This window comes from Porites lutea, chromosome 1 (genome assembly GCF_958299795.1).
Source record: "Porites lutea chromosome 1, jaPorLute2.1, whole genome shotgun sequence".
Classification (NCBI taxonomy): domain Eukaryota; kingdom Metazoa; phylum Cnidaria; class Anthozoa; order Scleractinia; family Poritidae; genus Porites; species Porites lutea.
In genome coordinates this window covers 45,199,042-45,226,592 of record NC_133201.1, presented here as the reverse complement: position 1 = coordinate 45,226,592, position 27,551 = coordinate 45,199,042, and the positions used below count along the sequence as shown (strand labels likewise).

At 39.6% G+C, this 27,551-nt stretch overlaps 2 protein-coding genes across 2 annotated transcripts in view; one reads left to right on the top strand and one right to left on the bottom strand.

Annotated features, from left to right (window-relative positions):
• Positions 1-3,150: 3,150 nt before the first annotated feature.
• Positions 3,151-4,236, bottom strand: LOC140930504 (somatostatin receptor type 4-like). The gene has a single exon (XM_073380225.1). The coding sequence runs from the start codon at positions 4,234-4,236 to the stop codon at positions 3,151-3,153; it is 1,086 nt and encodes a 361-aa protein (XP_073236326.1).
• Positions 4,237-7,202: 2,966 nt separating this feature from the next.
• Positions 7,203-27,551, top strand: part of LOC140952543 (centrosomal protein of 162 kDa-like) — a 22,845-nt gene continuing 2,496 nt past the window's right edge. Inside the window, exons 1-17 of the mRNA XM_073401970.1 lie at positions 7,203-7,390; positions 8,867-9,085; positions 9,894-10,017; positions 10,171-10,225; positions 10,666-10,706; positions 10,948-11,158; positions 12,233-12,297; positions 13,057-13,208; positions 13,996-14,035; positions 14,564-14,674; positions 15,031-15,189; positions 15,576-16,501; positions 17,265-17,762; positions 18,271-18,439; positions 19,259-19,513; positions 25,517-25,785; positions 26,984-27,551. The exon at positions 26,984-27,551 is cut by the window's right edge and continues 452 nt beyond it. Coding sequence (XP_073258071.1) covers positions 7,304-7,390; positions 8,867-9,085; positions 9,894-10,017; positions 10,171-10,225; positions 10,666-10,706; positions 10,948-11,158; positions 12,233-12,297; positions 13,057-13,208; positions 13,996-14,035; positions 14,564-14,674; positions 15,031-15,189; positions 15,576-16,501; positions 17,265-17,762; positions 18,271-18,439; positions 19,259-19,513; positions 25,517-25,785; positions 26,984-27,551 — 3,949 coding nt within the window. The 5' untranslated portion in view covers positions 7,203-7,303. The remainder of the gene's footprint in view (positions 7,391-8,866; positions 9,086-9,893; positions 10,018-10,170; positions 10,226-10,665; positions 10,707-10,947; positions 11,159-12,232; positions 12,298-13,056; positions 13,209-13,995; positions 14,036-14,563; positions 14,675-15,030; positions 15,190-15,575; positions 16,502-17,264; positions 17,763-18,270; positions 18,440-19,258; positions 19,514-25,516; positions 25,786-26,983) is intronic.

Sequence of the window (27,551 nt, the reverse complement as noted above, 5' to 3'; positions counted from 1 at the left end):
CTGTATTCACTTAAATGAAATGAAAAGGTTATGTGCTATAAAGACCTTTCCTGAGCACTGTGCTTATAAACCCTGGGCTTATATAGCTTTGTAACGGGTGTCGGCTTGTAAACGGAAGGGCTTATATACGAGGGGGTCCTATACTCGGAATAGAAAAAGCGCCTCGAAACATGCTATAGCCGTGCTGATCAAAGTACCTCTAAGCTTGACTGCTAGGTGGAATTTTTTCACTGTAGCTCCGAATACAAATCCTCGATTATGATTGTGAATAGCCAACTAGTTTGTCTCCGCCCATTTGGGGTTCTTCTCGGTCCCACGAGCTTTTGTGCTATTAATATTGCCGGCGTGAATAAAAGAAACTTTATCATTATTATCGTCATCATCACCATCATCATCGTCATTGCCGTCAACGTCATCGTTTTCGTTTTCATTATCGTTATTGTCATAGTTATCGTCATCGTGATCGTCAACTTCTTCATTGTCGTATAAGTGTTATCGTATTATTATATATGATATACTAGTGTTATTGCGAGTGATTTTCTCTCTCAACATCCGAGTTCAAACCATGGACTTTGGGAGGCAAAGACGGTTTCTACTTGATGGAGAGGACCCGCCTGAGAAGGTGGGCTGGAGAAAGGAGAGTTATTTTCTGGAGTTCATGAATGATGACGTTGTCAGGGATTTTGTTGGTGTAGTTTTCAATATCCTTCTTGATGGTGCCAAGGGCACCCATAACCAGCGGAACTGTTGTTGTTTTGAGCCCCCACATTTGCTAAAACCTCGATTTCCAAGTCTTTGTATTTATTTTCTAATCTTTTCCGTGGTTTTGACAGAGGTGTTGGTGTCGAGGGGTATAGCCATGTCAATGAGAAGTCAGGTTTTGTCCTTCTTGTTCTTCAGCACAATGTCCGGCCTATTAGCTGCTACAGTCCCGTCAGTATGGATGGGCATGTCCACACAGAACGGTGACAGTCTTGGATTCATGCTTATACCATCGTTCCTTCACATTAATGCCAAACTCTTTGCAAAACTTCCAGTGCACGTGTGCAACTGCCTTGTTGTGGCAGTGGATGTACAGCCAGAGACCAGATTGTCAATGGTATCGTCGAAAAGGCCACACAGTTTGCATTTTGGGTCCATGTCAGGCTTCTTGAGGTCGTTGAATTGTGTTAGTACCAGCGTGTTGGGAGGCTTTAATATTGGGATGCGATGATGAAGCGCTCGGTTTCTGCCTTGCAGCCAGCTGCTTTTGGCCATCTGTGGGTCTTGTCTTTCTCCAAGCCAGCAGGACAGGAGGCCCGTTTGCTCGTCGTCATTTTTCGCGTAAGTTTTCAGGTCATCCAGGTAGAAGAGGTGGATGATCTTTCCTTGTGGGGTGTTATTTACCCACTCTTGTTCCGGAGGGAACTTAGAGGAGCAAGAACAAGACAAAATACTAGAGGTGACAGAGAGTCTCCCTGATAGACGCCACTTTTGATTTCGATAGGTCTGAATGTCACAATGCCCTTATCATGGTTTAGGTGGAGGATCGTCTTCCACCACTTCATGTTTTCCCGTATGACTCGGGTGATAGTGGGGCGAGTTTGAGGTTCTTGACGATCCGGGTGTGGTGCACACCATCAAAGGCTTTTAGTCGATCCAGGTCGTGGTCAATGTCAGGGTGGTTTGCAGAAATTTCTCTATCCGTAGGAATAGGCATGTCATAGAGAATGGTGATGTCCTTCTTTTCTTAGACGTTTATTATTATTATTGTCTCTTATGTCACAGTCTTTGCTGGTGTTCTTTTTCAGCCGGGCTCAAAGCAAGCACCTGGAGCGTCAGTCCCTCAAGTCATCATTCTGTTCATACACTAAGCACCTTCTTGAGGATTCGTGCAGATCCCAGCATGCAGATCTTTTGGATCTCTGTCACAGTAGCTCTTTCTGATACTTTCTTGATGTTTTCTATCATTATTATTATTATTATTATTATTATTATTACTATTGCTATTATTATTGTTATTATTATTATTATTATTATTATTATTATTATTACTTTTTTTATTATTCTCATTAAACACAGCTTCTGAATGTTTTGCTGGAGTCTTCCTTAAACAACAAGTCACCGCCCGTGACCTTATGTGTCCAAAATTTTGCGAAGGATTCTGGCTCTACCCAGTAAGCATGCTGTCTGCAATGATTCTAAACGACATGTGACACCAGTCTCTGCGAAACACTTTTCTATGTCTTTCGAGACAGTTCATAATGCACCAATTATGACTGGAACCACAGTTACCGGCTGCGCAATTTCCATATCCGTTTCAACTCCTGCTTTAGGTCTTGGTAGTTCTCAATATTCTCACTCTCTGTCTTTCCCTAGGATGTAAAATGGACAAGTAATATCAATAATCAGGCACTTCTGTTCAATCTTATCCAATACCACAATGTCAGTCTTGTTGTGTTGTGTGTATTTTGAAGTCCCACTGCAGCTTGTTGGTAGTGGATGTTGGCTCATGGAGTTGTAATATTTTTCATCCCCAGGCCTGTCATAACCCAGCTCTCCACATAGCTCCGACTGACCCGCCTACGCCATCTTGTCGTGCCTCCGATCCAATATCGATTTTATATGGATAACTGTCTTATCAGTTTCTCCGCGCGCACATCATACACTTTGCAGACACATTTTGTTTGCCAAATGTCCTTTTGGTACTAAAGTTCTTAATGCTTAGTCTTAGGCTGCCATAATCATACCCTCCTTCTCCTTCTTTAGTTTGTCCTTTTTCAGCGACTCCCACGTCTTTTGATCGCTTTCTTCTGCTGTGTTTCTCCTAAACTGCCCATGAAGTTTATTATTTATATTATTGTTATTGTTATTATTATTATTGTTATTACTATTATTATTATTGTTTAACTAACTCTTTTTAAGCTAAATTACGTGCTTTTTAAATCGACAGGAATTGTAAATAGTGTTTTGAATGAATAGTTTTTTCTTTTTTCAAGCGAATTAATTGTAAATAGGATTTTAATAGTTAGCATTGTTGTCAATAAAATTTTTTCGCCTTTACTATTATGGTTATTATTATTATTATTATTATTATTATTATTATTATTATTATTATGATTATTATTATCATTCCCGAGTTTAAGAGTACCAACTATCTGCTTCCGCCGATTAAGTGTCCCTCTCAGACAAGTAAAAGCAGCTTTCTCCACCATTTTCATGCGCGTTTTCATGCTCGGTACTTCCACTTTTACACGAGCCTGGGGTAATCATGTTACCGCTGCTATTCAATTTTCGGCAACACATGAGAGAACCAAAGATCTTTTGGTAGCCACGGCGATAATTCTGGTTACTCATCCCATATATGAACGGATTCAAGCAGCTGTTGATAAAAACCAGGAGGGACAGGACGTGGTGTAGTTTGGAATCCAGACGCGTTATTCCCGCCATGGCCAAGGCGAAGTTTGTCTGACTGGGCGCCCAACAAATGATCAGCATAAAACAAGCGAAACCGATCATTCGCGTCATTTTCCCGCGCAGTTTCGCCCTGCTTTCTCCTGAGGCTACATCAGATTTGCTGGTCTTGTACACCATGTGAATGAACAAAACCAGCATAAGGGAACTTGGAAGAACCATTTTGAAGAAGACTTGAATTATCCCCACTAATGCGCGTTGTTTTCCCCAAAGCAACAGCCATCTGCAGGGTCGAGTTGGTGGATAAGATGAAACGTATTCTATTTCGAATAGAGTGGAACAACAGAGAATTAGTGACCATAGCCAAACAACCAAGATGTAAATGAGAGTTCGCTTCTTGTTGAAAGTGTCACTATATTTGAGTGGTCTGATCACAGCGTACCATCGCTCCGTCATTAACGCCAAGCAGATGTACGCAGAGAATACTACAAGCTGGAAGAGAAATGATCGGCTCCAGATCACTCGGCAAAAAATGTCCCCCCAAAATGGATTACTTGGATAGGGGAACGCGTCACCAAGAACCAAAGCTGGGTTTGTGATCAAGGTTACGGCGGTCAGCACATCAGCTAGGGCCAGAGAAAGGATCAAAATGTTATAGGATTTCCTTAGTAGCTTCTTGTCTTGAATGAACACTAAAATCACCAGTGTGTTTCCTATAATGGCTACGGTTGCCAGAAGTATGTTGATTGTTTGTGAGGCGGTTGTTAAACCTGTTGGTGGATGGCTTGTGGTTTTTGGCGAGGAGGAAATATTCCCATAATCAGAGATGTTTGAAATTTTCATCCTTGCCGTGACTGTAGGATTAAACGCATTGATAAGATAAATTTCCGATAATCTAAAAAAATAAATGAACAAATGAATGACTGAAAAGGAGACAATAGGCTATTAACTACTCTTGTAGTCATTTTATTACTACTGCTACTACTACTGCTGTTGATGCCGCTGCTACTACTACTACTAGTACTACGAAAAGCCCTACTAGACTACGACTACTACCACTACTACTACTTCCACCAGAATCCTTCAGGGGTTTTTTTTTTCTTTTGAAAATTTGGGATCATTAATTTGTTATTACTGGAATTACCAATTTTAAGAAAAAAAGAAAAAAAAACTAAGTGAATTCTGGTCCTAGTAGTAGCAACACGTCATCGTGCAAATAATCTACCACCTTCCAAGACTGAGCGACCATAGAAAAACGGTCACTATCTAACTATGACATAAAATGACTTCATCGCCTAGAATAAATAACGTCGTTTTCTTGACACTGATCGAGACTGCATCAACTAAATATTTTGTGTTCAAGGCCTAGAGCATATGTACGGTGACAACTAAACTTAACCATCAAGAGCAATCAGTTAACTGATTAAACAAAAACATGCCCTTTACCGCACTGGATGCCAGTTCTTCAGTTATCGGGTAGAGAGTTGCCACTTGATTTTGATGCGGTGTTTTTTTGCTATGCATAACCCTGATATACTTATAGATATGTTTTAAAATTTAAACCTACCTACAAGGATGGGGGTGACAGAAAACCGCGGGGCAATGAGAAGTTTGCTCTTCAGTCAGCGTTTGTCGAAGTGCCGCAGTTGACTTTGCAGTTTGCGTTGATTCTGTAAATTTCTCTGTGTCAGCTCGGTCTTCGATGATACTACTTTTATTTGCAATGAAATGAATCATTAGGTAAGTGTCCTTTTGGATCATGCACATTTCCCTTTAAAGGCTCAGTAAATGATGGAAATTTAACATCTGGCTGAGTAGTTTTTTATTCAATTTAAACTTCAGAGGACGCTCGTTAAATCTCCAGTACTGTTTTTAAAATTAGTGCACTATAGGCCATTTGCAAGATGACGTCATTTTACTACTTCACCTGAGCATCATCCAGAGTTTTGCTTTCTTGTGCAAATATAAGCTTTTATCATTTAAACTTCTCTGGGATTACGAAATTGAAATATCACTCCTCAAACAAAGAAATGGACTCCGGTCGTTGTATTTAAATGACGCCATCGTGTAAATGGTTTATTGAAGTTTAAAGGTGTTAATCACCGCTACTGTCATTGTTCTTGTACGATGCGCTCAAAAACAATGACAGGACACACGATCGACGAAAACTGAATAAAATCTTGACAAAGTTACAAAAAAATGAACAATTCGAATGAATATTAGAATTAAAGTGGATAAAGTTTGGTCAGCTCAGAAAGAAAGATATATTTTCAGCAACTTGGGAGGAAAGGAATTTAAGAGATTAAACTGCCTAGATCACTTATCAAAATGTTCAATGTTCAGGCGAAATGACAATTAACAGCACACATGTTTCCAAAATCATGAAATCAATATACTGTTTATCTTTATAGTCGGAATGGCGTTAAATTTAAGAGGCCATCAAAACTCAGATTTGTTTTCTTTTTATGTATGGCACAACTAATTGGCGTGAATTACTGTTCAGTTAAATGTTCAATGAGCTTTTCTCGAATCCTGGGGTAATCCATAAATTTCACTTCCGACTGTCGGTAATCATTGCCTTGTAATGCAGAGTGCTATTACGTAGAATGTATTACTCTTCTCAAGTAATTAGCGCATTTATTTCATGAAAAAAAATTAATAGCCCTATCAAAAGCTTTGGGATAGCTTCAGGCATAAATTCTGACAATCAGAATCGGCTGAGGTTATTACTTTTCTCTCCAACAAGCTTGTTTCAGTCGGCTCGTTTCTTCAGTATAGGTTATTTATCACTTAATGTGATTCCAGGTGAGATTCATTAAATAAGGGCCTAATATTTTTTACTCATTGTAGGAAGTCCTCTCCTCGTTCAAAATTACAAGATAAATGTCTTTCTTCGGAAATGCATTAGCTGCGCAACAAAGGAAAAAATAACCTTTTACGACTCCTTTGACTGCTGTGCTTTCACTTTGTGCCGAATGTTGTTAAGTGGTAGGTATATAAAATTATGGTATCGTTGTCCTCAAATATCTGAAGCAAAATATCTCAAACAAAACAGAAATCCTAAATAATAAATCAATAATGGAAAAAAAGCACATTAGAATACAGTAGAAATTGATGTCGAAAACAATTATTTATAGAGGGGAGTGAGCCGATGCAAATCCGCCGATCCGTTATATTTAGTAACCAAATCCGCCATTAAAATTTTGCCCTGAATCCGAAATCCGGGCAAAAATATTTTTATTATATGAAAAGTCTAAAATCCGGGCCCAAAAAATGGATGAATCCGCAGTCCGCTGCAATTGCAGTATCCGGAAATCCGCTAAAATATCGCTTTGAATCCGAAACCTGGGCAAAAAAATTCAAAATCCGCCGATCGGTTGGCCTATTCACGTTCACCCCGCTCTTTATAAAAGTACTCCGAAAGAAAGGGCCCGATGACAAACGAGCCAGTCTGTGACTGGGGTAAAAAGAATAAAATAGTTATCCACAATACAACAGTTTCCCCTTCCAATAGGAAATAAAACTTTGACTGTCTTTATCAAAGGTTGAACCGCGGAATGAAGATATAAATAGAGAGAAGATCATCACAGTTAAAGATACAAGTCATGCAGTTGCGACTGAAAATAAAGTATAAATAATTCAGGATAACCGGGATTCCATTGGTTTGTGATATACCCGGGGAATAACGTAACGGGTCCGTAACGGAACTAAAGAAGTAACGGACTGTCGACGCGCGAAGACGCACCCTGGCAACCCTGTGGTTAAATTGCTGGCTTGGTTACGAAGCTGTTGACATATCTCACTTTGAAAAGATGGCGGCAGATGTTGGTGTGGTACAGATCGCATAGTGTTCTCTTTGCATAACGTGTTTCGAACATTGAAAAAGGCAAGATCAACTTCAGGTTCAGATATGTCGGATCGGTGGGAAAATTTGCGAGATCGCTTTAAAAAGAAGGATATCGATTTGGACGCCGAATTTGAAAAGTTTCTAAATGAGGTAAGCAAACTTTACATGTAAGCTTAACTTCAATTAAAAGGTGTAAGTTTATTTAAGCTTAATATTTTCTGGAGGAATTAAACCTGAAATAAGGCTGCTTTCCAAAGTTCTATGATCTGTCAGACTTGTAGTTTCTCATCTTATCTTTATATTGAGGACCAGTCATTTGAAACCCCTGGACCACCCCCCCCCCCCCCCACCTCCATCGGGGATGACCGGGGTAATGCGGGGCCTTTCACTTAAAACACACTCCATTCTTGCTCCCCAGAAAGCAGGGGATATGCTAGAAATCATGGTCTTCACCTCCCTGACTGGAATAAGTGGGGAAGTCACTCAGTGGTCATGATTTTCATTTTTGCACTGGGTAGTAATTTTGCTTACATTTTCATTGCTTCTTGTAGCTAAGAAAGACAAATGTATGCTTTGCAAAGTGTGTTTTGATAAGGCTTTCGTAAGACATAAACTGTACCATTAATACAAGCATATAAGGAGTCTCTTTATAGCTGTGTTGCATCTTATTTAAGCTGGAACACATTTTTTTGTGCCATTTATACAAGAAGTTCATAAGATGCGTCTTATTTTTCCCCACATAAGTAGCCCAATTGTTTGATAACTTATGATGTAGCTGTATCATGGAAATGACAAGAAAGACACTTTATCTTGTAATGATTGGGTCATTCTATAAAAACTCCAGCAGACTGTAAAACATGATTTGTAATTTTTTGTTATCTCGCATTTTGTGACTTCAAGTTGTAAAAATAGTCTTCACTTTCACTTCACTTTCGCTCTCCATCTAGGGTTTGCAAGTGTTGCATTAGCTGCTCCGAAATCATTGTATTATTTTATGGCTATCTGCCATCATATTATTTTGTGCATCCCTTGTCACACCTGGCCATATCAAGATTTGCTGACGGTTTTAAGAAAGGGAGCCATGTGTGTGGGACGTATGGGGTCCTACAAAATGTCAATTGAATAGAAGCAAGCTTTGACATAGGCAAAATGCTTAAAAATTACATGGTGATTCCCCGAAAGTCTTTGTGCAGTTTGATGATCCTGCCACATTATACAGTACTACTCAAAATTAAATTGACAGTCTCAACTGGAAGTGATAAGCAAGGTGATAATTGAGAAGATAATAATTATGCACTGCAAAAGCCATTTGCGCAGGGTGTACTTCACAATTATCCTTTAAAACAGCAAACGGAGTGCAATCTATTTGATGAATTTGTTCCTCAAGAGATTAGTCAAGGGACATTGACTCAAAACTTTGGACTCAAAACTCAAGTCTCGATCCTCGAAAGTTTGAGGATCAAGATTCAAGTCTTGAGGATTGGAGTCACTCGAGTGCTTGTGAACTTACTTTTTGGCAGTACTGAATTTACATACCCCAATGTTAGAGATGCTGCATGCACTTGAAATCTTTACATTCCCTTCAATTTAAACTAATCTATATTGTTTTTCAATTCATCCTCGCAGTCCATGTCAGATGAGTCATCAATGGGCTCTCCACGGATAAAGACTCCTGATTTGAAGACAAAGCCAGTTGGAGATCAAATGCCTTGGTGGGCCGAGGAAGATGATGAGGATGACAATGATAAAAGAGAAGCTACTCGTCAGAGCTGGCTGAAACCAAAGAAGTCAGAGGTCAAAGAACAAGAAGAACTCAAACATCACAATCAAGATGCAGTAGACAATGTAAGAAGATTGTGCATTGAACTTTTCTCTAAAAATGGCTACTAGTAATCACCCTATATGCGGGTGGGTGAAAGCTTTACAGAATGGTGAACCTCATTTATTTTTGATTTAGCACACACCCACGATGATAAACCACAGATAGGGTGCAAAAATTTCTTAGAAAAATTGTCAGTGTTTATTTCCACTTTTTAGAGCATAGTAGAGATCATTTATCTTGCATGGGGGTGGGAGGGGGAAGTACTGAACAAAGTTTTTTTAGGGAGGCTCTGCCCAGAGGTCCAACTCTTTACCCTTTTACATTATATACCATCTTTGACGGAAGAAATACTCCTTCTGTGTACCTTCTATTGGCAGATGGAACCCCTTTGACATACCTAATTTGAAACTTTGCGTCCCTTTTAAAGCATGCTGTAAATACACTGTCTTTAAAATATGAATAAATCACAAAACCAGAATGCATCTGTTAGCTCTATTGGGTATTTTTACAGACCAAAATGACAGATTTCTCTATCCTTTCATTATACTTCAACTACAGTAGTAAAATGCCTACCTTTTCATTGAAGCCTAAAAAAGGTACCCCTTTTGGGTGGACCCTCCCTGTATAGGTCATTATAGGGAGTAACCCCCCCCCCCTACCTCCACTCCCGGATGCATCGGTTAAGAATGATAATTACTGGTTTTCTGTCCTATTTCTGTCCCAACCCCCTAGTAGAGTCGAGACACTAGCATTCCATGCATTTACTCTACACCAAGCTATCTCATCTCTATGGTATCCAGAAGTGTTTTAACATAAATTCAATCTTCCTAGGCTGCAACTCCAATTGTTCCTACAGCAGTTCCACACTCTGCCAAGGGTTCACTAACAGCTCTTTCTGCTGGGAGTCATTTTGACAGTTCAGCTTTGTCAATCAGTAGAGACAGTCTTGAGGAAGGTAAACTTTCAAATACTGTACATCAATACCAAAACATTGATTGTGTTTGTTCAGAATGGATGAAATTAATGCACTCCTTAATTTTTTATGTTATTACCGTGTTTACTAATGTTTAAATGCACTCTCATAATATAATATGAATCCTAACTGCAGGACTTGCCAAGTCTACAGAAAAGACAAAACTGCCTGCTGAAGAGATTCTTAAAAGGTTTGAAGCTTTCTGTCACATTGTATCTGAGCTGATATTTTAAATAAATATTATTCACAACAACAAGTTTTCAAAGGACTACCTTGGGTGCCAGAGACTTTTCATGCAGGGTTTCTGAAAAAAACCTCTGGTACTGGTCCAGGGTATATATTAAGGGACTGGCCCTCCAACCCTTTAAATTTCTTGACAGTGTAAAAAATTATCCAAGTATAAAAGTAGTTCATTTCAAATTACTGTAGGAAGGTTGCAAAATTAAATATCTTGTGAGTTTTTGTCAGGGAATCCCTCCATTTGTTTTTTCATAGTTATGTCTTGAGAGTTTCACTTAAGTTATACACTGTTTTAAAAATCATTTGTATTCATGTCCACAAACTTCAACCACAAAAATGAAAATGATATGTTCCATGTAGCTTAGTAATATTTATACCGTCATCTGTTAGGCTTGGATCTGAGGACTTTGAGGATACCTTTACACATAGTGGTATGTATTGTTTTGCTTCACATCTTGTACACTGTAGGTACATGTGCACGTTGTACAAGAAGTGTATGTCAAACTGAATCATTAATATTTAATTACCACTGTTGCATTTTTATTTTGCCAAAAACCTGTTCTGAATCTCAATGTGTGCCATTTTATTTTTGTTTTTGTTTTTTTAATTCAACACGGCTTTCAACTTGTCTGCTTAGTACCAAGCTTTAAGTTTAATTTGTTTCATAATCAGATGAGACTAAAACTGGAACAGATGCTAGTCCCTCTCCTCCAGTCCCCCAATCTTTTGCCACCACCAAACCTACCAGTATGGGACTGGAAACAATGAACGAACTGGCTGACAAAGAGAAATTCTTTTACAATGTTGAGGATGGGTCATCACCTGTTGACTATCAGAAAAAACTTGGAGAAATTTCAACTTCAGAGTCAGTTACCCAAGAAAGGTAGGATGTGTAAAATCTAACTGTATTATGTTAGTTTGAAAGATTTGTGTAATATAATTCTGTATACATAATGAGTTGAATAAGGGTCTTGAAAAATGTTCTGTACACTTAAACAGATTAGTGAAATGAATCATTTTTGTCTTAAACAGGTTCAGTGTTTGAAGGCCTTGGGGGCAAACCCCTACCAAAACTTCCTATAAAGGGGCTATCTATCTCATGCTGTTTGCCGTTTTTTTAAAAAGCTAAATTTTTTCCGCATCAATTGAATTCCAAAAACCAATGGTCCAGTTTTGTTATTCAAGTTTTAGTGTTATGCCTGCAAAAATAACCAAAAGAAATTAGTATGGCTAAAGCTCCCTTATGAGATTTGTTTGATGTCTACTTCATAACCGTACAGGAGCATTTTTTATATGGGTAAAGACACTAAGTAGTGAATTCATTACAGAATTGACTTAAAACAGCAATATTCTGTGACGTAGCCACTTTAAGTTCCCCGTCCCCTGTAAAAATTACAGTATTTCACAAGATATAATAATTTCCTCATGTTGACGGTCACATAACTGCGAGCTGCAAAGGGCCTATTTCAGGTCTTTCCTTCCTTTGGCCTCAAAATCGCCTGGAATTTCAAAGAAACAAAGATCTTTGGCTTTTGTAGATGATAACAAAAGTAACGGAAGATTGCTTTTCCCACATTTCAGTTGCATTGATGCTTCATTTTCATCTGACATACTTTTTATGACATGGAATGCACTTTCAGGTGCAATGTAGATTTTAATAGTAATGCACAAGGAAAGAAGGTCATGTTAATTTGTATTTGTACGTATTACATGTACTTCCCTTTTCATGGATATTTTGTAAAATTAATAAGTGAAAATTTGTCTTTTAATCTTATCGACCATAAAAATGACATCAAAATGTTCAAAACTTTGCCATGAAACCACTCACCTTCAGCTTGTGGTTCCACTTGAGTTTGGAACATATTAACGTCATCTGTATGGTCGATAAGAGTACAGATCATGGAGAATTGTTGTCGATTGGTTATATACATGTTTACATTGTATTTTTCTATATTAGGAGGGAAGATGACAGGTTACAAGCCACAGGAGCTGAGCTTGGGGATTCAATATTCAATATGACCGGTGAGGACAAGGTTTTTGCTTCCATACACGATACATTTCTTTACAGCATCAACTCTTCTGTCTCAGCCCGGGTTCATCTTTAACTCTCCTCCGAAGAGAGTTGTCTTCCTTATGAAGTTCAAATTTTAACGAAAAGCAAGTAAATGTGGATTGGACTCGCCAACTAACCACGCAGTGAATAGCTATGGATATTCTGAGTTATGGGAGCCAATTGAAACGCGTAAAAAATTGCTATCTACTGTTTTGGTAAATAGTTTAACATTCATCATTGTCGTCCTACAACCTAATGTAAGAACAAATAGGTTGGGAAAACCAACCGGCAGGGGGCAGATTGGCCGGCTAGTATTTACAAGGGTGGATGAAGAGTTGAAACCTCCTGACTACAGAGAGAGGTCTAGAAATTAAGCTGTAACCTCCTGTTTGCGGCATCTTTGTATCTCGACGATCTGGTTGGCTGCCGGTGGTTTGAGTTAAAATACACGTCTGTAAACCGCTGGTAACCGCCTTGTGATAGAGCGTTGTCACCGACGTAAGCATTTCGTTCGCTGGAAAAAAACCAGGCACTTCATATTCCAGAATACTTACGGTGTAAACCAAGCCAAACAATTGGCGAAAATGAATTTACATTATTTTTTTTGTTTGAAAACCGAGATTAGAGAAATCAACCCCTGTTTTGTTTTGTTATTTCCTGTGGTACAATTTTTATTCTAAGAAACTAGAGAGAGTTTCTGCATTTTTAAAATGCTTCACTTTGTGTAGGAACAGCGGATAAAATGAACAGAACAGCCGTTGATGATGCTGTGGAGGATAACGAAGAACAAGATGAAGAATACAGTGATAATTTTGAAGATGAGAAAATTCCGGAAGCAGAACTGCTCGATACTGAAGGTCCACCAAGGCCTACAGCTCCCGTAAGTACTGTATGACGTCAGTGATGACGTAGACGAATTTCGTTTTTTGAAAACCACTGTCTGCGTGCACTCTAAGCAGAGTGCATCGTGGGCTCAGTGCTCAGGTGCTTAACCTCGCGTGTTTGATCCCCGGGGCCGGACCAATACTCAGGGTCTCAAAATAACTGAGAATGAAGTTACTGCCTTTGCCCTGCAAGCGGTCAGACTACGAGGCTCGCATGACCACGTAAAATGGCGGTCCCGTCTCCTACTGGAGACGTAAAAAGTATTGCCCTCAATTCCTCAATTATTTCTTTCGCGTTAAATGCATTGATACTTAAAGAAAGTGGGGTTTTTTGTGAAAGGCCTCCTGGAAATCCTCTTGTCGTTAGGTTTTGGTAGTTTTTGTAAATGTTACAGGTCAAAATGAAATTCAGGTCATTTTTTTAAACCCGTGTTGATTCTCAATTTCCTTTGTCTCCTAGCCTAATTTAGGAAAATGAGATTCAACTAGGTTAAAAAATTTTAACCTAAATATAACTGCGACCTGTAACATAAATACTATTATACTTTGTCTCTCGAAGTTGCGCGGAATATAAGGCTTCGGAAATCTTGGTTAAACGATAGGTATGATATTGATAGCGGTAACTTGTATTTTACGTTTAAATTATCCTCTGATCAGACAATTTCCAATGCTTTTTTATTATTGTTTGTTTTTGCCTCTCGTTGTGGTAGATCTGAAAAAAAGCTCATTGTGTATTTTTTCCTTTTACTTTTGACTACGTTTCGCTTTTACTTTTTATACCAGGAACCTCCAGAAGCAGCCAAACCGAGCTTGTTATCAAAAGGTATGTACACAAATTAATACTAAATTTTTATGCTTGGTAGTTGAGTAGTTGATCAAAGAAGAAAAAAAGAGGGGCAGAACAGACGATTTTACTGTTGTGGGTTTAGGGCTAGACCAAACGTCGAACTTTTCAGGAGACGAACCATTAGTGTCGATTTACTGAGTACGACTGGCACATATAGTCGTACTCAGTAAATCGACACCATCACCTGATGAAGTCCTGCAGGACGCAGTCGAAACGTCGCGATCAATATCTAAGTCACCATCGTGAGACAAAGGATAAACGAAACCCTTTACACGCATTAACCACGATGAACAACGTCTTTCATGGCATTACTTCAATTAAGTTTTCTAAATTGCATGCTGACGTCCGAGTTTACATTTCCCCAAAACTAAATTTTAAGAGGAAACGCACTGTTGTCCTCCCATCCACAGCATTACATTTACACATGACATTAATTAGCCCACTTCCGATGAGTCTTGACTCTAAAAAAAACGTTTTGAAATTTTACTTATATTTTAAAACCAGTTTCTCTGATGGAGTCGCTAGATTCTACTTTGGAAACCAAAAGACCTGCAGCAGCCCTCAGTCTTCTTTCCCAACAGAAAAAACAACAACAAGTTGTGGCTTCTCCTGACGGTAAGAAATCTGCATGTATATCGTTTCTCTGGTAAAGTCAAATTACATTTTTAAACGTTTTTGGAAATATATAAAAATTTGATTTTAAAATTTTCGTTCCTAAAACGCGCGCGTCAAACGTTCAAGGTTTCAAGTAGCCTGCGTGGCAGGCGCAAAAAGGGGAGGGAGAGGGGGAAACCTACGCCTGCTACGCCGGCTAGGTTTCAAGGCGTCTTATTTCATTCAACTTGCGGGGGAGGTGGGGGGGGGGGGGGAGGAGTGGGGTAATTTTTGTTTCCGGGGCGTTTTGGCGCACATCGATAAACGATATACACCGTGCAAGTTCGTGTGTGTTTGCATTTTCTTTGCGTTTTTAGCCACCGCGGAGGAAGTAAGCCCGGAGGGAAAAGTGCCTTCAATGTTAAGAACAGGAACTGAGTATGAGGCAAGTGGGAGTACAAGAGATATTCACGAGCTTCAAGCTGCACTTCAAGCCGCTCAACTTACTGTAACCGGTACAGGTTCAAGATACTCAGGTAAAATTAATTTCATAATGAAAACTTTAATATAACTGGAATGTTTTCCTCAAAAGGGTGCGTTTTCATGGCAACTTGTAGGTCACATGGCATCTGACAATGAACTGTTTCCCGCCAAAATTCTCTAGTCAGTCCGTTATTTGCTGGAGTATAATTGTTACCTGCAAAGGTTGACCGCTGATCCGCCTTCGCACATGAACAACGCGTCAATGAAAATTTAAGTCGCTTTCAATTTGGGTTAAACTAATTTCTTTGTTGCTCTTTTTACCTATTTTTCTGAGGACAAGAGCCTTGAAAGTGTTGACACTGTTACCATCAAATTTTCCCGTTCTGTTTAAGGAGATTTTTTGTCACTTTCATGCTAAATTTTGAGATTCCTTCTCCAGGCAATTTGGAACTTCCGCCCACTTCCAGTGTCATTCAAGGTGTTGATCAGTCCAAAGAAGGACAGATTGTCATTGAGAAAAACGATCAAGGAGAAACTCGAGCGCGTGGATTCAACCTTCAACCAGTTGTTGTGACGGATGATTGGCAGGCCAGTAGTGCTGCCATTACAACACAGGGAAAGGACACAAGTTCGTTTATCTCTGTGGATAATGAAAGAGGATTTGGGTTAAAGCTCGTGAAGAACAACTCAGGATTTAAGGGATCGGCACAGGGTATAATCCAAGACCTTGGCTCAAGTGTTATGTCCTCTGTTGATGACGCTTACATGAAAGGTGGCGCACAGGAGCCACGTGACCTTGACCTGACATCTGCTGTAACCTCAGGAGGTCGAGGGTTTGACCTACAGCCTACAGAGGATTTCCGTGGATTCAGTCTCCAGCCGGCTACCGGCGCAAGAGGATTAGACCTTAAACCCGCTGTTGACGCGCCGCCAGTCAGTGTGGAAGATGGTCGAGGAATTGACCTGCAGACAGCCGCGGAAGATGAACGTGGGTTCAGTCTGCAACCCGTCGTTAACTTGTTGGAGAGCGAGTTGAAGGAAGATCAGGAGGATGAAGATGAAGACGAAGATACCCCTCCGCCGGAAAGTTTACAAAGCATCAAGAATATAGCACGCGCTAGAAGAAGCGCGGGGAAAGATAGTCTCAAGAAAAGTACTGAGGCTAAAGTTACGGCGAAGAGAACATCAAAGGCTGACAAAGAGAGATCAGGAAGAACGAGCTTGATAAAAGAGAAACCAGCGCAAAAGAAGGGAAAAGGAAAGTTGGGGAGTACCTCGGTGGAAAAAAGTCATCTGTTCAAACCATCGCCTTCGTCAGCTCCCTCTTGGTCACCCACACCTACGCTGAGAAGCACGAGGACAAAGGTGCGTTAGTTACTAAAGCAAAAGCGCTTAAAATGCACAGTAATTTTCAAGGAGTTATAATAACTCCTATAGTGGGGCTAATTTAACTTCTGACATTGGAGTTATTTTTTGGGGAGTTATTTTAACTCCAAAAAGGAGTTTAAAAAACTCTTTTTCAGGAGTAAAACTGACCCCAGATATTGAGGAGTTAACATAACCCCCAAAAAGGAGTTATCCTGTACCTAAAATTTTTTCTCCACTTTCAGAGTTAAATTAACTCCAAAAAGAGTAAAAACAACCCATGTAAGGAGTAAAAATAACCCAATTTCGGAGTTATTTTAACTCCAGACTAGGATTAAAAAAAACTCTTTTTCAGGAGTAAAAATTACCCCAAATTCGGAGTTAGATTATGAGTTAAAGTAACCCCCAAAAAGGGTTATCCTGTACCTAAAATTTTTACTCCATTTTTGGAGTTATAATAACTCCCTGAAAATTACGCTGTGGCTCATGCAAAGTCCTGCTAGTGTTATTTATTGTTACCTTTTTGCACCTTAACAGCGACACAACACAATACTCTATCATAATGTAAACATGGATAGTTGCAGTTGAACAGTTTGGAGGGGTTTATGATTATATACAATAACTTAAAACAGATATATATCTTCCCAAAATCTCTTATTTAAATAGTGAAATTTTCATCGCCAGATTCAAAAATTACAAACCAGATAATAATTCACCTTACCGTTAGTCTATTTACTTTCGTTATTTTTTTTGCTTCTTTCAGACAAATAAATCGCTTGGAGCAAGTAAAAAGCTTCACCTTGAATCAAAAACGATGGAATCCAGCCCGTCCGCCAAACAACTCGCCGCGTCTGTAGAATCCTTCGCAAACTATTTAAAACATTTTGTCCGTCCCGATAGCGAAAACACAGAGCCACCAGCGGCAAGATGGTCTAGGGACGAGCCTGCTAAATCGGTTTCCCGAACATCGTTCCGAATGGCTTCCGATGGACACCGACCTTCCCGCGAGAAGGCCTTGCAAGCGGAGGTGGAGAACTGGCAGATGGCATGGAAGGACGAGAAGAAAAGAAACGATAAGTTAATCTCGGAAATGGCGTCACGTGAAAAGGAGTGGTCAAGACGAGACGAGAGGAGCCGTTTGGAATATGAAAGTCAGATACATGAACTGAAACAAGAACTTTTTGTAATGCAGTCCAAGCTGAACGAGACTGAGAAGGAAGCTGATGTCAGAAGGAAAGTAGCGGCTGGAGGAAATCTTGAGGTTTGAGGCTAGTTTCAAATAATATTTTTTAAAAAACTAGCCGATTCAATGTTCTCGGTGGCTTGAGGTCCCTGTCGTATTATTTAATTATGGTTAACAAACCAATGAAATGGCAAGTCATTTCAGTATAACATTTTTTTTTTCTACTGCGAAAGTCGCGGTTTATCATGTAGCCATGGCAACTGTGATCTTTTCACTTGTGAAGATATCATGTTTTCGTGCGAAAGCTCACCTGGTATTTCATTGGTGGTTACTTATTACTGACTTGAGAAGAAAAGAGGATATGCTAATTTTAAGAAACGGTCGCTTAAATTTCAGAAAGAATATCCGTTCTTATGAAGGTTTGTCCTGCAATTCACTTATTCCCAAATAGGAATAAGAAAAAATTGAAGAAATCCAAAATGCTCTCACTCACGATAAGCTTCGTCATGATTTTTCGACGGTAACTTTTGAATTGCATGCATCTCAGTTGTAAATGCTTCATCATTTTTTTTTTTTCTCGTCTCAGATTGCATCAGAAGAAGAGCTGAAGAGACTGGAGAAAGAGGTCCGCGAGCAGGAACAGCTTCTAACAGGATATCAACAGGAAAATGAGCGGCTTTATAAAGAACTCAAACAAATGCAGGCAAAGGAAAAAGCCAACGAGGCGAGAATGTTCAGCGAAAACCAAAAGCTAGGTAATAATGTTAGATTTGCCCCACTTTTAAACACTCGCTTGTGGGAATGGTTTGGTTACTCGCTATAGCGATTGAAAAGAAAAAACAAACGATATTATGAAAGTGTTCTTAAATGGTTTTTGGCACGTTAAAAAACTTCTTGTTTGATTTGGCCAACTTTACACAGACGTATATGCCTACTAAAAACATGACGTAAATAGACAGATCTGGAGGTGCACTGAAAGTCATAACACGTTGACATTAAAAGCAAAGCTTCGTGTAAAGGACTTATGTCACGAATTTCTAGTATTACTTTAAAACCCTAGAACGCACTTGAGTCAAAGAAAACGGTTTTTGTATTCAAATTTACTCAACTAATTTGCCTTAAAGTGTATGTCTTTGGCTTTCGATGACCAAGATGGAAATTAAACGGACTGCAACTTGAAAAAACTGGACCAACTGTCAACTCTGTTGCCGAAAAATGACCACAAAAAGATCATGCTTTGTTTTCCCTTCAATATAATTATTTTATATCTTTCTTTAAGAGTTCTAACTAATTTCCCTTTTATTCACTTGTGAAAATCATTGTACATAATTTTTACGTAGTTTTTTAATTTTTAAAATCTTATCGTGTAGTCGTAGTTTAAGCAGGGCCCCTTTTGATACCAGCCAATGGCTGATAGGGCTACCGTGCCTGAATAAAGTTGACTTGACTTGACTTGACTTGAGAAATGATGACTGAAAATACTTTAATAGTTGAAATTTCAGCTTATCGTGACTGAAAAATGTGGAACTCACCGTGATATACCCTCTTTGAATAACCGTTCCTCTTTTGTTCAGCATCTGAACTTGCAAATCTGAAAGAAAAGGTGGAAATACGTGAAAGTGGAGACATTCCCGCCCCAGGCTCTGCCAGTTTGGGAGCGGATAAAATCTCTCAGCTGACAGCAGAGATGAGAACACTGAGGAGAAGAGTGAACGATGTGCAGGAGGAAGCGGAGGGCCTGAGGCGAGCTAAGAGTGAACTCGAGGATCGTATCAGGGGTGTGGAGGGCGAACGAGATGCAGCAGTGAAACAAAGCAGTCAAGTAGTTGGTAAGTAAACATCCGTTAGTGTACAAGTTTTTATTGTTCCTAATGATGGAATGTATATTTTGTGAGCAGAGATTAAAGTAGGTAAGTGCGTAAGTAAATGGCAGGAGAGGACCCTGGGAACGAGGTGACGGCAATAGAGGGATAAGAAGATATGCTATGTCTGAAAGCAATAGGACAAGGCTGGACGCGCGTCACACTTTGGAACATTTCTTTGTCTTCTTTGGCACGAATATAACGTGAAATTTACTTACCCAGACGTTAAGTAAAAACGAAATTGAGCGAGTTGGGATAGTCGCGACGTCATTCTATTGAATATTATAAGGGACGTGAAACCGCTACTAAGAATCTCTCTTTATCTTCTTTACGAATTCAACTCGCCCACCTTTGAAAAACTGAGCGAGTTGGGATAGTCGCGACGTCATTCTACGAATTCATTTTATTAGCGACTTCAATTCCAAGCGTGAACAGATCATCTTAAGATTCTGGAAAATTGCACACCTACCCCTGCCATAAGTGAGAAGTAGTGTTAACCTTGGGTTAGGGGAGGAGTAGGTGGAAAGTTCCTCAGAATATCGTTCCAAAACGTAACAAAGTAGAATTAAAAACACCAGTTGGCAGGGGTTTTTTGGTGGTTAATTTTTGGTCCAGGGATTTTTTGGGGGTTTTGTTGGAAGCCCTAAGAATTTTTTGGGGTTTTGATTTTTGCCCCCACTCGAACATCCTCATCACTTGAAATCAAGAGTACCCCCCCCCCCCCGCTCCTGGGGAAACTGACCACCCACCTCTCCCCTAACCCAGCATTCCACCCAAATGACAAGTTAGTGGGAACAATGGGTTAAGGAAGTGGTGGATGGTCATGAACTATTTCAATGGAAGCTGGAGTTGGAGCGAGTTTTAATTTCTGTCAGGTGTAACCCTCGTTAAATAAAGTCGCTTATCTTATCTTATCCTATCCAACGCGTTTTTGCCTGATCTTATTGGTTATTAATTTCTCTCTTAATTGGTAGGCGCAATTTACGTGTTATAATAGGTCAGTTTAAGGGTCAGTTAAGGTGTTTCGATACAGTTTTTCAGAGGCCATACCGATATTTTTCAATCGCCTTAAAAGTGTTTTATTCCTTGTCCGATCACCATAAAATTTTCACCAGTTTTTGGCGTTGGATTGAAATTTGTAAAAATGTAGTTTTAAGTAAAATCGATATTACTATGACAACAATAAACAAACAAAATGGAAATTGATAAAAGCCGAATTTTGCGCAATCTAGACCCGCTACTAAAAATCCAACACTAGGATCTTACAGTTTGGTGATTAGCAAATAACCTCCGCGAGAAGTAAAAAATTCTGTATGTTTGAATTCAAATAAAACGTAAATATATTTCAAACCTCGTATTTTCAATAGCCGAGATAAATTATTTAATAAAAAAGTTCAAAATAACTTAAGTTAATCTTAAGTAGCGTCGGAATGTTGCTAAACATCATATTTCGATACTAGGAAAGTTTGGTGTATTTTCGTTCTTGCGATCTTGAAAAACAACCTGCTTTCTCAACACCTGTCTAAGCGCTACTTTATTTTAAATCTTGACTTTTAGCGCTTTTTTGTATATCTCTGAAACTACTCGAACGAATTTTTTTAAAATCAAATCCCATAATCTTCATAATGTATGTAATAATGTCTGAAACTTTCATTAAGATTGATTCACTCTAACACCTTGAAATTTCAAGACGAACCTAGCCTACGAGCTGGCCAAAAATCTGCGTTACAAATTCACTGTTTTGACGTTATGGTAATGTTTGCTAATTAATACGCACGGTACATACCTTCACGACCAGTACATTTCAGTGTGACAGAATATTTCGTAAAAAATTAAGCCGCATGTTTTTCTTCTTCGGTTGGTGTTTTCAAAATGCCTGCGGTAAGAAAGTATTTGCAAAGGAAAAGGCAACAGTTTGCCAGAAATATTGCTAGTCGTCATGATAAGTTTGTTGAAGAAAAAAACAGGAAGGTGACATCAGGAGAAACAAAAAGTTATCAAAATTCTGGAATACAGAAGAAGGTGCTTACGAGCCCTCAGAGCTAAGCGTTGGAAGAAAGCCGGGCCAAGAAGCTCACAACAACCATCGCGCCAAGAGAGCATGGAACTTCCCTCTGCACGTTCTCAAACTTTACCAGAATTAGACGAAAATTACATCGTTAATCTAAAATTATTAGGTGAAGGATTAAGGCAGTGCCAAAAGTGCCATGCTGGACCATTATCACTCGACGACATATGCAAGACACCCATGCGTATAGGACTTGGTGTGGTTTTGCATGTTAAGTGCAAGGATTGCAAAGAAGACAACAAGATCAAGCCATACCATTCTCACAGAACGGGGAGACGAGGCCCTAAAACAGTCACATTGAATTCAAGGGCAGCATTGGCAATGATTCACACTGGTCAGGGGCAAAGTCACTTGAAAGCCAATTTATCTATACTTGGGGTTGGCGCAATGACCAGTGCGACATTCAAAGCAAGGGAGCGTGAAGTTGGATCAGCCATTGAGAGTGTCTGTCAGGAAAGTTGCGCACGTTACAGGGCGAAGGAGAAGGCAGAATCTGACATGGTAGACAGCAATGGGGACGCACTTATATCAGTGGCATATGACGGGGCGTGGCAGAAGCGCGGAAAGGCACGAGATTCGATAACAGGGTTTGGGACAGTGATTGGAGAGTCCACCGGAAAAGTTCTTGACTATGGCGTCAGATCTACACGTTGCCGCAAATGTGAGATTGCTGGTGAATCAAACGCAGTGTCTCATAACTGCAGAAAAAATCACAGCGGCTCTTCAAAGTCTATGGAGCCTGAAATAGCGGTGGCATGCTTCAACAATGCTACAAATCATGGTCTTAAGTATTCTTCTTACAGCGGTGACGAAGACGCAACAACGGAAAGTCATGTCAAATGTCGAGTTAATTACGAGACGGCGAAGAAAACGGACAAAAACCATGCAACCAGGACACTGGGAAGTCGGTTGTACAGTGCACAAAAGACTGTTAAGGGTCTCACTTCCGTAATTATTAATTATTTTCTAAAGTTGTTTGCATATTGCATTTCAACTAAACAAGGAGAACCAGAGAAGATAAAGCAAGGACTAAACTCCTTGGTGTGCCACGCATTTGGCGATCATTGCAAATGTGACGTAAGCTGGTGTGGCGCTCTCAAAGATCCGTCCAACTACAAGTTTAAAGATTTGCCAGGAGGGAAGCCGTTGTCAGATGAAAACCTTCGAGCTGCGATAGAAAGTGCGGTAAAACCATTTCAAACAGACGAATGGTGTGAAAAGCTTGCGAATTGTGGCTCAAGCCAGGCAAATGAATGTATTAATGGAATCGTAGGAACTAAGGCTCCCAAAATAAGACACTACGGAAGTTCAGAGAGCCTAAATTTCCGTGTGGCGTCAGGGGTGTGTCAGTTCAATGAGGGCTATGGATATCTGACCCAGACCACGAAAGCCCTTGGATTAGAAGAGTCAAAGGTAACCTCAGTGTTTGTATCAAGGCAATCGAAAAAGCGAAAGAGGGAACAAGAACGTAAAAAGGAACCTGGGGTGAAGAGAAGGAGGAAGGAACTGAAGAAGATGAAAATTAGAAAGAAGGAACTACTAGAAGGAAACGAGGGAAGCACGTATGGAACTGGTATTGGAGTAACTGAAGAGGGAAAGACTGTAACGAAAGGGATTATCGATGGGTTACAGAAAAGTATGTCGCAACAGGAGATAGACGAGATATGCAGTAACCTTGATATTGAATCCTCGTCAAGAGAGTCTAAGACAGTTGAAAAAGACGGCGTGTTCTCCTATTTTTCCGTCGACCTGGAGACGACAAGCTTGAAACGCGACAGTGAAATAGTACAAATCGCTTGTGTTTCTGTTGCAGATAATCATTCTTCTTTCAGTACCTACGCTGTTCCCGACAATAACGTATCGGCTCATGCAACAAAAGTGAATAAACTGTCCACCACTTACTCTGGTGGAAAGAAGGTCCTTCTTAAAGGCAACGTCGTAGTTTCTGACATTTCCGAAGAACAAGCCGTTCATAATTTTGTTACATTTTTAGAACAAATAAAGAAGGCATCGAGTGGCTCCACAATGGTGCTCATTGCCCACAACGGGGATGGTTTTGACTTCCCAGTTTTAGTTAATTCATTGGCAAAGCATTCCCTTCTTCAGAGGTTAGAAGGTCTGGGAGTTCTTTTCTTAGACAGTTTGAAAGTCCTTGCGAGTTTAAATGAGTTAAAAGGAAAAGGCAAAGAAAGCCGAAGCTTGAGTCTTCCGAGTTTGTATAATAGCCTCTTCGCTACAGACTTTGATGCGCATGATGCGCTTGGGGATTGTAAGGCCTTGTCAGAGGTTTTGTTAGCTGTGATTCCTGGTGAGAATTTCGTGAAATATGGCAATCTACGTACCGTGGAAGAGGTGAAAAATGACATTTCCAAACGATCTGTTATACGCAGGACAGTAATTTCCCTTCAAGATCTGCCTGTCTCTAAGGGAATAAAAGAAAAGTTGGCGAAGGCAGGAATTGGTCTACAGCAACTCAATGAAGTATTTGCTAAACATGGAACAAGAGGACTTTTGAGTCTTTTGGCAATTCCACCAAATGGATTAAAGGCTCCACGTGTAACAAAGAACAAAAACATCCTCACAAGAATAATCAATATCTTTGAGAACAGACGTCAATAAGAGCCTTACTAGTAACTGTTTCCTTTTTTTGTTTCGTTTCCTTTGCATGTAGTTTTAGAGGAACGTCAAACAGCGGGTGAAAAATTGAGAAGTCAAAAGCGAAAATGTTATCATTTAATGAGATGCAATAAAATTCACACTGAAATGTACTGGGCATGGAGGTATGTACCGTGCGCATTAATTAGAAAACATTAGCATAACGTCAAAACAGTGAATTTGTAACGCAGATTTTTGGCCGGCTCGTAGGCTAAGTTCGTCTTGAAATTTCAAAATGTTAAAGTGAATCAATCTTAATGAAAGTTTCAGACATTATTACACACATCATGAAGATTATGGGATTTGATTTTAAAAGAATTCGTTCGAGTAGTTTCAGAGATATACAAAAAAGCGCTAAAAGTCAAGATTTAGAATATAGTTGCGCTTAGACAGGTGATGAAAAAGCAGGTTGGTTTTTTAAGATCGCAAGAATGAAAATACACCAAACTTTCCTAGCATCGAAATATGATATTAAGTAACATTCTGAAGCTACTCAAGATTAACTTAAGTTATTTTAAACTTTTTTATTAAATAATTTATCTCGGCTATTGAAAATACGAGGTTTGAAATATATTTACGTTTTATTTGAATTCAAACATACAGAATTTTTTACTTCTCGCGGAGGTTATTTGCTAAACACCAAACTTTAAGATCCTAGTGTTGGATTTTTAGTAGCGGGTCTAGATTGCGCAAAATTCGGCTTTTATCAATTTCCATTTTGTTTGTTTATTGTTGTCATAGTAATATCGATTTTGCTTAAAACTACATTTTTACAAATTTCAATCCAACGCCAATTGCTGGTGAAAATTTTATAGCGATCGGGCAAGAAAAAAACACTTTTAAAGTGATTGAAAAATATCGGTATGGCCTCTGAAAAAATGTATCGAAACACCTTAACCATGCTGTGCTATTTGTTTTTTTATGCCGAGAGTTAGATTTGAGTTTTCTCCTTTTCTTCACAAATCAGCGTTTGTGATGACGTAGAAAAATTGTGCAAGCGTTAAATAATTGCAATATAATCTTCTCTGGCTTCATCCGTCATATTACTTTCTTTACTTTTCTTTATTTGTCTTCTATTATAAACGGCCCAATTAGTTCACCTAAATCCTAGTATCTACATCGTTTTGAACTGTTTGCCTTTTTTATATACCGCTAAGAAATGGAGAAGTCACCGGGCGTGGGAAATTTCCATTGTTATTGTTCTAATTGTCATATCGTACTAATTGTAACCTTTTGTTTGTTGGCAGGCTCGAATGCCAGAGAAATAGCTGAGCTTGAAAGTAGATACACGACAGAGGTGGAGCGCTTGCGCAGTAAACTCAAATGGTATGCTGAGAACCAGGCCCTACTCGACCGCGATGCCCTTACACTGAAGAAGAAAGAGGAAGAGATTAGCGAGTTGAAAGAGACTGTAGCTCGTTTACAAGCCCAACACGGCCAGACAGTGGCGGAGAAAAAACAGAGGGGAGTGGAGAGAGCGACTGATGCCAAACGAATACAAGATTTGGAGAGACAGGTGAATTTTCAAGGATACAACTTGTCCAAGTGTTGTAGGGTGCTGGATTTCAACCCTGTCGCCCGGGGTCCAGATCCTGTTCTGGATACTACAGTCAAACCCTGTTAGTAAAAACACTGAGGGGACCATAGAAGGAGGCCGTATTATGCGGGTTGACTTTAGAGGAAATGTAAGGGCTTTCTTTCCACAGGGACAAAGCAAACTGTCCGTAATAAAATGAGGTGTCCGTATTATCCCTTTCACTGCCAAAGTGTTTGATAGAGTTTTGTAAGGTGACTCTAACTTTTGAGTCTGTGGACGAAATGCTATGATGTGACCATTCAAATGAAAGCTCTCTGCTCGTACTTTCACCTGATGCTATTTGTTTCTCAAAATTTTAGAAAATGAAATTTGGAAATTTGGTCGAAATTTGCTTTTGGCCACATTTGGCAGTGAAAGGGTTAAGAGGGTGTCCGTAAAGCGGGGTTCGACTGTAGTCGGAAGTGTTTTTGTAGTCGGATAGCTTCCCTTTTCGGGCTTGTTAACAGCTGACAGCTAACTGCCTCTGGCTAGTTGGAGTCTCTTAGAGCACTTAACAATTGTCACAACTGGCTGGCCCGACCAGTCCAGTCCCAGTAAGGAGAATTACACTATTAATCAGGGCAATCCAGCCAAGGCAGTTTATTTTTAAAAAAAGGTGTCCATGGCTGGGATGGGTTTTAGAAAAAAATTTCAGAATAGGTCAGTTCTGACTTTTGGAAAGCGCTTTTAGTCGTCAAGCCTCTTTGCAAAATTTGTTTTGGTTCTCGGCGACAATATAAACTGCTGGGTCAACAGTTATAACGTTGGCCCTGTAAAATCAATTATTCCCAGCATTGTATTGGACAAGCTTGCCATTCCAACCCGTTCCATAAATAAAACAGTTACTGATTCTGGTGTTGTGGCCCATTGTCTACGTGCAAATTTAAGGGGACCTTGAAATATTTGTGCTCTCGATAACCCGTACTATTATATTTAAATGGCAAGAATTGAAAAGAATGAAACTTTGAATGAGTGAAACTGTGATCCAAGAGTAAAGAAATAGTTCGAGAAGTAAAAAAAGGTGTGTTTACACGACTTATAAAAAATCTCGTATTGTTTTGGAAGTGGGAGCAAATTATTGTCTGCGTCAAATATCTATTCGATCCCATTTTATGTAACACTTTTTTTATATTTATAGGTCCGTGAAATGGAAGAAATCATTAAGCGGCGCTATCCGAACTCCCTTCCCGCTCTAATATATGCGGCTGCCTCGGCACCAGGCCACGCTCAAGCTGTGACGACAGAGTCCCCTAGCAAACAATCCCCGACTTATGCATTCTTAGAAAACAGAGTGAAAAAACTGGAAGCTGAGCTTGAGGATAAAGATGAGGATGCGAGCAAAAGAATTCGATGCGTGGAACAAAAATATAATGCACTTAGAATGGAGTACGAAGACAGAATCAAAGATTTAGAAAGAGATTTGCAAAGCGCTCAAGATCGGTACGATACCGTGTCACGCTCAAACACGCGGGTTAAAATTTTGGAAGAGGAATTGCAAACTGTGCGTGCAGAGAACGAGAGCAAAGTTCGACAACTTAAAACCGAAGTCCAAGTTTTACAAGACGCATTATCAAAAGCTGAATCAATGGAAATTTCGGGTGGAAAGACCAGTCGTAGAAGAAAGCTAGAGTTAGAAAAGCGTTCAAGCGATGATTCAAACAGCTTGATCAAATCTTTGCAAGAAAAATTGGAAAAGAAGGATTTTG